Source organism: Phalangium opilio, unplaced genomic scaffold (assembly GCF_054372755.1).
Source record: "Phalangium opilio isolate 3A_F unplaced genomic scaffold, DU_Popi_V2 ptg000540l_1, whole genome shotgun sequence".
NCBI lineage: Eukaryota > Metazoa > Arthropoda > Arachnida > Opiliones > Phalangiidae > Phalangium > Phalangium opilio.
The window spans coordinates 1,778,905-1,791,207 of record NW_028324244.1 but is presented as its reverse complement, the minus strand read 5'-3'; the positions used below and the strand labels follow the sequence as shown (position 1 = coordinate 1,791,207).

At 39.3% G+C, this 12,303-nt stretch overlaps 1 protein-coding gene across 4 annotated transcripts in view; it reads left to right on the top strand.

The window, feature by feature from the left end:
- LOC149588588 (A disintegrin and metalloproteinase with thrombospondin motifs 9-like) overlaps positions 1-12,303 on the top strand; it is a 179,267-nt gene that overhangs the window by 109,842 nt on the left and 57,122 nt on the right. For 3 of the 4 annotated variants that reach the window (XM_089862363.1, XM_089862364.1, XM_089862365.1), the window contains exon 3: positions 1,651-1,855. The exons of the other annotated variant lie outside the window; for it this stretch is intronic. In XM_089862363.1, coding sequence (XP_089718489.1) covers positions 1,651-1,855 — 205 coding nt within the window. The remainder of the gene's footprint in view (positions 1-1,650; positions 1,856-12,303) is intronic. 4 annotated transcript variants of the gene reach the window in all.

The following is a 12,303-nucleotide window of genomic DNA, read 5'->3' as shown; positions in this document are numbered from 1 at the left end:
TTTATACTATAAAGGCAAGTAGTTTTCCGGAGGAATACCAAACAGGGACTCGTTGGGAGTTTTTAGTAGCTTCGTATTCTAGTATCCCAGTATCTCACTCCGGGTACTGGTTGCCAGGGAAGTTAGTTTTAAAGGAGCTTCGGACGCGCGGGAAAAAAAAGGCGCGCGTATTACCCGTTTTTATCGAATTTTCCATAGCACCACCCGTCCGACATATCTATAAAAGGCGTCAACCCTACTACCATCACCACCAACATAAGTTCGTAAGATATGTTGTGTCCCATAAGTTTGTCACTGGTAACTAAGAAACTGGAGCTTGTCATGAAGTGATTGAAGTAGGTCATAGATTCAGGGTAAAGCTTGGGAGGCCTGGTTGGTTTTGGAGCTGTCAAAGGCCTAATTAGTAATGCAGACTAAATAGGTATTAAGATGGAAGTCCTGCAAAACTAATTAACCGAGTGTAGAACTTCAATTCTCGCTTGTCGTTCTCCCTGGAACTAGCTCGAGCTCTAAGTCTCTCAGTAGCATTAGGAGGTATTGGTAGTGTCATGCTTATGGAATGCATCTTATAAACTTATGTTATTACCAACACGAGCCACATCGGCTTCGTCGTGAAAATATAGTTGCGTTAAATTTAATACACTTAAGTGTGTTGGACCGTTATTGGTCTGCTCTCAACGCCCCGTCCCACGAGATTCGTTTCAACTCTATAGCTCCCCCTATCTCTCTTCCTTTTCTCAGTATCGAATTATATCATGGAGTGGGGGGAAGGAACCCATCGTTCGCTAGTACATTTTCCAATGGCAATTTTGCTGGCCTAGGCTAAACGTAAAATGTTTCCTAGAATGGCTCGGGTTTTGGTCATTAGGCCCAAGGAAATGCTTGAATTCTCTTATATATTTTTATTTTGCATCGTGTAGACCTAATCTATCTATTGGGAAATCTCTACAATCGTCTATTTGGGGAGGGAGGGGATGATCTATAATTCTTTGAATGGGATTAAGGGTCGTACTGGTATAACAGGGAGCGGGAACCGAACCTCTGGGAGGAGGACAAGGTTGATTCAAGTGCGGTACTTTGGAGATACGACTTTTACATCTTTCGTAACTTATGTCTTTATGATTACTTTTTAGAGCCCTCTTTCTTGATTTATCTGAAACGTTTTCTCAGCTGTTAATGGCGTATTTGATACAGACAACTTCGCGTTTGTGGTTTTGGTAGACCTTTTGAAACAGTGTAGTACTTACTTTAATTTATTTGGGACCTTTCCACGATGGATAGACCATTTTATTAATTCCAGAAGGGAAGCGCAAAGAAACAGGGGCGGGGGGAGGTCATCTTCTTAGGTTATTTCCCTGGCGCCGAGAAGCACCGCTAGATGGCAGCTTGAGTTGGCTAGAGTCCCTTAGCGTGTGGGGCTCCATCTGGCGGTGCCTCTTGGTTGTCGACAGAGGAAATAACCCAAGAGGGCGACCACTCTCCCGCCTGTGTGTTGGTTTATCTCTACGAGTAATTAATGGAAAGGTCTATTGATATACTTATTGATAATATAATTCTTGTTTTGTTTTTAGTTTTTTTATTAATTTACCAAACTCGTAATGGGTCGTTAACATTGTTTTTCTTTTCTTTCTTTTTTTTCTCCTTGTACAGTTTGGTTTGATCCATACGTCAGATGGAGATTTTACGATTGAACCAGAGCTATTTACTGGACCAGTTGGTGGGACGAGAATTCCGCACATCTTCGCGCAGATTACCAAGACTTGGCCCTCCATGACCAAGAATGAAGGCTCTCATTCTTTCGAAAATGGTCTAGGGAACTCCCCGTCTTCTCCGAAAGGAACTTGCGACGTACAGGGTGAGCGAACCGACTTTTTTATCTCCTCTTCTGGATCTACTTGATCCCTCTCTAAGTTTTGCTATCATCTTGAAATGATCTTTGAAGTGACGCAACGTTAATGCTATATAGAGCTTCGCGTCTAGCTGTCTAGCTTAGTACTACTTCCTAATTACCATCTAATGTACTTGCTCCTAGGGTGATTGTTATCTCGTTGGTTGATTAGTTGGGTTTTTTGAATCTTCTCCTTTTACGGGGTTGTATCATAAACTCGATTGATATTTTGAAGGCGTTGATTGTTATCAATTGATTATCCCGTGATGCTGCTGTCATCAAAAATGATTGGAAAATCTTAGTTTTAGAATAAGATGTCGATCGACAAGCTTCCTTTGTAGAATTCAAGGAACTCTAGTGTCTTAAATAATTTAGTTTTCTGGTTCTTCTTCCAACAATTGATCAACAAATTGTACAGGAATTTAGTTTTCAAAGTTTATTACAGGTCTCTCTTCGACTAGAATTACATTACAAAACTCTAAACCCAATTTCGTTCCCCTTGAAATCCGATATTTCAACCAATTTGTTAGAAAACTCTGATTTCTCTCCATTCTTTTTGCGCCAGGACATAGGCCTACATACTTTCTTCCCCACAATATTTCAACTAAACCAAACCAAAAATGTTCCATTTCTTTTTCTACGCGCTCTTAAAACTAGCTTGAGCTTGAAATAATAATAAAAACTTTCTCTTTTAAATCAGTTTTATTTGTAAGAAAAAGAAATATATTTATTACAAGTTTGAGTTTCTTAGAGTAGCGAAGTGACGGCAAAAAAATAAAAAAATTCTGAAAACTTTAGTAAAAAACCGAAAGGGGGTCGAAAGCTAATTTGGACTCCTAAAAAGGTCATTGACTTTAGTTGCTCTAAGATTTTGTATGTATGAGCGCGCGGTGAAATGTCTTCAGCACATGGGCACCATCAGTAAGCGTCATACCACCATCATCAGGTGGGTGTCCGTGGCCTTTCTCATAAGGGTCCTAAACCACCCTGGAGGGTAATTTTCAAGAGCTTGCTTAGGCTTAACTTTTTTATGCCTCAGTCTAAACGAATCTCAGTCAAAACTCGTGTTTTTAAAATAGTCTGAGACCTTCGCGTTAAGGCCCATTCAGACAAGAATACTCGTTACCCGTTAGCTCCTTTTCTTTAGCCATAGCTGACTCGATTATGCCTTATTGACACGTGATCGAGTGAGCTGCTACGCATTAGCAGACGATATATTAAAAAGTTTTAGAGGATTCTTGGCGCAGTATTTGTTTGCCATTTTGGATGTTCGGCTATTTTAGTATTCAAAAGTCTTGGCTCAAAAAATCACCATACACGCGACTCAAGTCGTCTGCTCTTTCGTCTGAACAGGGAAATGAACTTACCGATGAGACCGAAAAGAACTTAACGAGGGAACGTAATATTTTACTGTAGTCTGAATGGGCCTTAAGGTTATGGATAGCTTTAGATCCTAAATGACTAAATTCTTACGACATCTGTTGTTGGGGTTGGGGTGGGAGTATGTCACTGTTACTAGTGTGTGTCCCTTTGTATTTTCTATTTAGACTCGAACGCCGGTCGTTACGCTTATGTTATGGTTTACGATGTCTTAAGAATGTGTAAACCGTTCAAAGTAAACAGGATTAAAAGTTGAAAACACATGGGGATTATCAAGTTCATGAATTGCCTGTTGAAGGCCGCGGTCGGTAATTGTAACTAAAAGGGGAGTTGTTTGTGTCACCACAAATTGAGCCAAGAACCAACCCATTTCAGGGTCTGAGAACGAACCACGATATTTGGGCTGTGATTTCAGGTTTTTTCCCAAACGTTTCAGTCATGACTCATGCATTTTCGATATACGAACTCATGGAAACCTGATTCATGGTCCTATTTTATTCATTGTCCCTTCTCGGACGAAAATATCCAATTACTTTATCGACAAATCAGTTGCGGGGGCGGTAGAAGGTGGCGAAACAAGGAAGGTAATTAGTACAAATTAGTCCCCCACTAAAAGGCTCAGTTCTTTGATCCCTTGTTGAAATTTAGATCAAATTAAAGCAGGGATTTCATCTCTCTCCTTTAACCCTCGTTGATTTTTCCCGCGCTTTTTTTTTCTGCCTGTTCATCGTCGAACCCTAATTTCTTGGGCAGCCATCTATTATCCCCAACGGGCACCTTTTATTTTACCTCCCACGCCCTGATTACTTTTTAATTCGATCACTAGAATATACTAGTAACTAGTTCTTGCTACCACCCCCCGCCCCTCCCCACGACCGAGATGTTCAAGGTCCTCTCTATAAAGTCTGACCCTTAAAAACCCGAGTGATTAACGAGGACCATCAAATGGACGTTAGGAAGCTAGACTTTATATTGGATGGTTGCTTTTGGTATGGCAACTTTGATACTTCTTCATTGGGTTTAATGCAGTCAAGGCTAAGAGATGCCATTACTCAAGGGTTACTTCCAGGAGTCTAAGGTGTTAAACCTCCATGGGGATAAAAAGTTAATGCAATTTTACAACCCTTCGGTCACCTCGAAATTTTTTCTCTTCTTTACTGACTTGTGTTACTGAATGATTGAATTTTATTTTTTCCTATTTTCGTGGTACCACGTAAAACGTCTATGGACTCTAAACAAGTTTGGTCACTTTATCAAAAAAGAGAGAGAGAGAGAGAGAGAGAGAGAGAGAAAGGGTTGAATTTAATATTATGGCTGCCTATTTAAGATATTATCGTGGGCAGTACGTTTTTTAAGGGACTGTCCATTACGAAATGAATTACAAAAAAAGCAGTGAGAATTTTTAAATTTAAACAAAACGTTCTAGCGGTCGTAGGCCAAGGCTGAAGTAACTTTATCTCTTTCCGGATTGTCCTAGTGTTTTTTTTTAAAGCAGGACCACCCCGATTCACAGTTATACATCTATACTAAGTCCCATTTAGAACGACAATTAAGGACCCTTAAATTTAAAGAAAAGAAATATTCCATAAGAAACATCATTTAATCGTCCCCGTTCACCCCAAGTTTTTTTCCTTTTTTTTGTTACGTGCTGATGAAGCCATTTAAATCTTTAATAAACCCAGAAAAAGAAACGAACCTTGTCATTAAAATCTTAATGATTGTTATTCCGTGGCGCAATCTTCACTCATAGCTTTACCCTAGTCATTAGGTTCGATACTGTTCTTTTTCTTTCTTTTTTTAAAGTACCTCTGTTTGAAAAACCTTTATGAAAATACCCCGAGTATCAAACGAAAAAAATAAACGTTCAACCATTATTATACCCTTTAATTTACGGCTACTAACCCCTTAAAGCGTCTATGAAGTAATTTTTTCTTATTTCTTTCTGTGATCGAGGGATCAGATACTTTATCGTTTAAATTCCTTGACCGAATCTCTTCCAAAATGGCGGACAAAAGCTCTAATTTCCCATGCTTGGAATCGCCCCCAACCCTCTCGAAATACCCCCCACGGCTTCGAATTGAACCCCCAACCCTCTCAAAATTGCCCCCACGGCTTCGAATTGAACCCCCAACCCTCTCAATATTGCCCCCACGGCTTCGAATTGAACCCCCAACCCTCTCAAAATTGCCCCCACGGCTTCGAATTGAACCCCCAACCCTCTCAAAATTGCCCCCACGGCTTCGAATTGAACCCCCAACCCTCTCAAAATTGCCCCCACGACTTCGAATTGAACCCCCAACCCTCTCAAAATTGCCCCCCACGGCTTCGAATCGTTCGACCCCCAACCCTTTCGAAATTGCCCCCCACGGCTTCGAATCGTTCGACCCCCAACCCTTTCGAAATTCCCCCCACGGCTTCGAATCGTTCGACCCCAAACCCTTTCGAAATTCCCCCCCACGTCTTCGAATCGTTCGACCCCAAACCCTTTCGAAATTCCCCCCCACGGCTTCGAATCGTTCGACCCCAAACCCTTTCGAAATTCCCCCCCCCCACGGCTTCGAATCGTTCGACCCCAAACCCTTTCGAAATTCCCCCCACGGCTTCGAATCGTTCGACCCCAAACCCTTTCGAAATTCCCCCCCCCACGGCTTCGAATCGTTCGACCCCAAACCCTTTCGAAATTCCCCCCCCACGGCTTCGAATCGTTCGACCCCAAACCCTTTCGAAATTCCCCCCCACGGCTTCGAATCGTTCGACCCCAAACCCTTTCGAAATTCCCCCCCCCACGGCTTCGAATCGTTCGACCCCAAACCCTTTCGAAATTCCCCCCCCCCACGGCTTCGAATCGTTCGACCCCAAACCCTTTCGAAATTCCCCCCCACGGCTTCGAATCGTTCGACCCCAAACCCTTTCGAAATTCCCCCCCACGGCTTCGAATCGTTCGACCCCAAACCCTTTCGAAATTCCCCCCACGGCTTCGAATCGTTCGCCCCAACCCTTTCGAAATTCCCCCCACGGCTTCGAATCGTTCGCCTACAACCCTCTCGAAATTCCCCCCACGGCTTCGAATCGAACCCCCAACCCTCTCGAAATTCCCCCCACGGCTTCGAATCGTTCGCCCCCAACCCTCTCGAAATTCCTCCCACGGCTTCGAATCGTTCGCCCCCAACCCTCTCGAAATTCCCCCCACGGCTTCGAATCGTTCGCCCCCAACCCTCTCGAAATTCCCCCCACGGCTTCGAATCGTTCGCCCCCAACCCTCTCGAAATTCCCCCCACGGCTTCGAATCGTTCGCCCCCAACCCTCTCGAAATTCCCCCCACGGCTTCGAATCGTTCGCCCCCAACCCTCTCGAAATTCCCCCCACGGCTTCGAATCGTTCGCCCCCAACCCTCTCGAAATTCCCCCCACGGCTTCGAATCGTTCGCCCCAACCCTCTCGAAATTCCCCCCACGGCTTCGAATCGTTCGACCCCAACCCTCTCGAAATTCCCCCCACGGCTTCGAATCGTTCGACCCCAACCCTCTCGAAATTCCCCCCACGGCTTCGAATCGTTCGACCCCAACCCTCTCGAAATTCCCCCCACGGCTTCGAATCGTTCGACCCCAACCCTCTCGAAATTCCCCCCACGGCTTCGAATCGTTCGACCCCAACCCCCTCGAAATTCCCCCCACGGCTTCGAATCGTTCGACCCCAACCCTCTCGAAATTCCCCCCACGGCTTCGAATCGTTCGACCCCAACCCTCTCGAAATTCCCCCCACGGCTTCGAATCGTTCGCCCCCAACCCTCTCGAAATTCCCCCACGGCTTCGAATCGAACCCCCAACCTCGGGTTCTGATAACGATATCTGAAATATGTAAGAGTGTAGGTTCCCTTGGTTGTTCTGACTCAACATTTCTTCTAACTCGATAGTTTCTTTCGTTGGGAGCTAGAAATGGGATAGCGAGGGGTGTCTTTAAGAAAAGAGAACTGGTAATAATAAAAAAAAGTTAGAAGGAAAGAAGAAAAAGAAATATTTCTTCTTCCCCTCTGAGAGATGAAGTGAAAGGATAAAGAGGGGGTTGAATATTTTTCGAAAGATTTGGGTCTTACTAGCGAACGTCTGGCCATGGCAGTCTGCATGGCGGGTTCTCTTGTCCCAATCGACCCCTTCCTTACACAACGCGCCGCGCTACAATAATATAACAAGGCATTTTCTTTCTTTACCCAATGGACTCTTTTTCAGAGCTTTTTACTTTTTTCAATTCAAAGTGGTTGTTGGATGGTGAAGAGAATTTTTTTAAGAAAAATTCCAAGTTCTATGACTATATGCCTACTTCGTTTTAACTTTTAGACCTTGTACGTAAGAGGCCATGGGTTAGTTAATAGAAAAAGGCAGGTTGTAAATTGCCAATTTTTTTTTAAGTAAAGAGCTGGAGATTTTAAGATACTTTGAAAGTAATCCGGTTATGAATTTCGTAGTAGCTGGGATTTTCAGGATTTGGCGGATTATTTGTTTTGCGTTTTACTCTAAGCTATGAGGCCAAAGAAAATTATCAACATAAACGTTTGTGGTAGCTTGTGGTTACTAAATTCATCACTAATACTCCAAAAAGTGTCCTTAACAGCACTGCAAATTGGCTGAGAGATACCTAGAAAATAACTATTCCAAACTTAATTTTTGGTATAACACTTGTTACTGCTCCATTTGTTGAAGCATCGGTGTCGAAATTTAGTTAAAAATATTATTACAAGTCTGTCAACGGTTATGTTACTTAACACCATCAGTTAACCTCATGGGTAACAACGTATACCCAGTATATATTTATATACTCTTTCACTCACTGGCAAAGGCCCATCCATACCTCAACATTCAGTTCTTCACCAATTGTTAAATTTCTGTTAAAAAAAATTTGAATACAAGTTTTCTCCTTTGCCTTTTTTCCACATTCATATCCCGTAACTTGAAATGGTGTTAGCCCCACGTTACCGTCCGTGTACTTTTCTCACCTTTTAGGTGCACGGTGTTGACTACAGCTGAATTCAAACCACCGTGGTATACCATTATTTTGGTAGCTCCTTTTTTATCAGGGTATTCTTATATTGAATTGAATATTTTCAAAGGGGTAGGTAGGTTATATCTCGGCTTCTATTCAAATTCAAATTATTATATATTTTTTTTATTATAAATATTTCAAAAGAGCGCTATAGCTAGTGTTAAAAAGCCAATACAGAAGGCCTCGTATGGTTTATGAGGACGTGTTCTACTGCCATGAAAAATGTAGGGGAGGTTTTTATTTCAAATTATTTGAGTGCTGATATTATTGAATTACTATGATTACCTTCGTATAATATCTAGGAAGTGAATGGAATTAAAGAGATTTAAAAAAAAATAAATAATTGTTTGAATGAGAATGATGTCATAACGCCGAGGGTGTCCCCAATTTTTAGGAGAAAGAAATTCTGGCTTTGAAGTAACCGCACGGCACAGGTATTTTTTTTTTTTTGAAGAAATTAGTAGTTGCCACTGATAGCTTGAGATTTACGGAATTCAAGTTTAACGAGTTCAAGTCTTTTAAGATGAGGAATGAATATGCGGATGGAAATATGGTAAGGGGAATGAAAACTCACCTACCTGCATGTTTGTTCAGACTGAATAGGTTAAGTATTGTTTCACTTTGGACTGTCATAACTCTGGTTCTTTAAGAGATACGGGAGAGACCTTTGAGTATGTCGTAGTCCTGTTTGTTCGCTTTCCATAGATATCTAAAACTTGGGGTTACAACAATCAGGGCCCGAGTAATTAAAAGAAATGTTCATAAACATTCTCACCATTGATTTAACAAGGGTTTATTTTCTTATCGCAACTTTGAAGTGTAATAACTCTAGTTCTACATGAGATACAGGGAAGTAATTTGAGTATGTTGTAGTCCTGTTTGTCCCCTTTCCATTGATATCTAAAACTTGGGGCTACAACGATCAGGGCCCGAGTAATTAAGAAAAATGTTCATAATTATTTTCGCCATTGTATTAACGTGGAAATTTTGGCAACCGTGATTATTCAATCTATACGAAGCTTCGATACTCTATTTCGTAATATTTTATTTCTAAATCAAATCTTACATTCGTAATTAAATTACAAAATGAATTCATTCATTCACACCCTTTAATTTCATATCCTCGTTAATGTAATCAAAATATATTAGCATAAACATGAAACGAACGCCACACACGAACTTAATAAAAATTAATGTTAATAAATAAATTAATTAATTATTAAATAATGTAAAGAGAATATTAACCTTCGTCTAGTGCGAATCGCGTCAGCTGACTCGTTATTCTTCTTAATTTGTATAATTCCCATTAATTTTTACATAAGGAATTAACAATTCTCATTCATAAAAATAGTAAGAGATGTTTGTCGGTAAAAGTTGAAAAGGAAAACTTAATTCACTACTCCTTCGCCTCGCCTTGCCCCCGAAATGTTAATGAAATTAAAAATAATTATCAGACGTCGAGATCTTTTCGAGAAGCCAGGAAGAGTTTAAGAGAAATTTATGTATAATCGTAAGCGCCCTCCTGTCTTTGAAGTTTTAATATACCGTAGTTGTTATAAGGGTAATTTTATGAGTTCACTACATTTACTCTGAAATGCGGTAATTGAATTGCTCAGACACTATTTGTTGTTTTCAAAATAATTCCGGAAATATATTGTTAGGCTTTATTTGTTAAATTCCCATTGGTCGTTTCCGAGCGTCTTGTAAAATTCTATGAAATATTTTATTGATATATTTATCCTTGCCTGAAATCTAATTAAATACAGGGTGTTTATGGAAAGTCTGTTAGAAATTAAAGGAGATTATGTTATTTGTGAGACTTCGAGTCCAAAATGTCATTTTTTATCGTATTTTTGCCAAAAGGGACACCGTTTTCAAGTCATATTTGGAGTATTTTACGAAGGATGATTCCTTAAATTTTATTAAGAATTAAGAAATTGAAAGATTTCTTATTTAATTAAGGGGTCATCCATAAAACATTCCAATCATAACTAGAAAAACGTGTCTCTTTTTGGGAAAAAGAGGTCACAAAGTTACATTTTTAGACTCGAAATCACACAAAGAACATGATCTTCCTTAACACCCTGTACAGTTCTGCTATTAAGGGGGAAGTATGGTTAAATACAAGATTTACGTCGCTTTACTGTTAATTAATTGTCTATTAATTAAATATATTGGAAAACTAATTATTTCGTAAAGGGGCTTTGCCGTCCTTGGTTCTTAATACTTTTTTAAAAAACTCAATAATTTCTCTTGTACATCTGCAATGAATTATTGAAAACCTTTGTACCTTTGCTTAATCCTTGTTATTATTCTAAGTAGCTAGACAACTTATGGCTACCATATTTTAGGGTTAAATCGAAGAAAGATCCACCCTTGATAAGAATGTTTATCCGGTGTTTATCAATTCTTTAATACCCCCAAAAATCGTCTGCCAACTCGTCTAGAAGTCGGAAAAAATTTTATAACGTAATCAATCTTGCAGTTGCCGTTCAGTGCAAGGTCGAATTTGTTAAAAATAATGAGTGAAATTTAACGTCTTGCTTGATCCTAGAATAATCTCTAACAGGGGACTTATAAAGAGACGTCTCTTTCTAATACAAACAAACATTTAAAATTTTTGTATTTCTTGGCATGAACGCCTTCAACATATTTTTCTTTTCTTGGGCGCTAGACAAGTTCTTATCTCAGGGGACAGTTAGGACAGGCAAGTCTGTTAAACTAAATGATAAGTCTAATTCCCTTCAGTTTAAAATTCTTATTTTTATAATCTCTTCCCCACCTCTCCCTCTAAAGTGTATAAATAAACCTTGGGTACGAACTAGCGAATATTAAAATAGCAAAAATCGATCCGGGGAATCTTCATCTGTGATGGAAGATAAAATTCAGAATTGAGTCTATCTCTTTTCAATATTTTTTTTAACTATCTACTGCAGATATTTGATTAAATTATGTTACGTCATACGTGGGTTGATGATTTTAGCTTCATCAACAGATTTAAAATGTACATCTTAATTGACTGAGCGTTACGTAGACTAGAGTCCCGGATCTAAATTAATTTTATTGTAGTTTAGAATTATTTTATTAATATTTTTTATCAACTATCCGACACCTCTCTTAATTGTTATCTCGTGAAATTAGCGTGAGATTCGCGCAGCGTTCTAATTGACCTTCGCGTACTCGCCTTTTTGTTTCAGTTTGTTTTGAATTTATATGACGTGTGTGACACTCTATATTAGTCGTTGTTTTTAATTGTCCTTGATCTAGACATCCTCTAGGGGGTTTATTGTTCTTCATCGCATAGTCGGCTTGCTTGACTTTAGTTGAATTACGTGTATAGACTTGATTTGATTATGTTATTACATACTTTGAAACAAAAAAACCCTGTCAAATTTCGATTCCTGTTTATATTGAACTTCAATTGAATGTTAATAATAACACGTCAATTTAGAAGATCTGATTTAATTCCATTAGACATTATCAGAATTGCGCGATAGATATCCTGTTCAATTGATTTATTTTGAAATTAATTTATATTTGTCTGTAATATTAATTGAATAACTCCATAATTTGATTCGAATTTTACTAGCTCAATTATTATGATGTATCAACAATATTTTTCAGGTCATCTTCAAGGTGAAATAACTTTAGTTTAATTTAATTTGAATTTTAATTTATTTTATTGACGAGATGTAGTTAATTTATTTATAGACAAGTTATTTCAAACACGTGAACTCATGCGCAGGGATTCAATTACTAGTATTTTAATTAGTTTCCCGCGAATCACTTCCCTTGAGCCACAATGTAAGCTTTTTCTGGGTAAAATTTTATTTGGTATTGTCTAGACTGTACTAGAGTTATTTTAACCCGAATTAATTCGAAATATTTCTTAGAATTTTATCAAGTAACCTTACTGGTTCGATTGAACTGTCTGCATACCTATATAGCCATAAGTTTATAAAATATGTTTAATATTAAGTATGACACTACCTATACTTT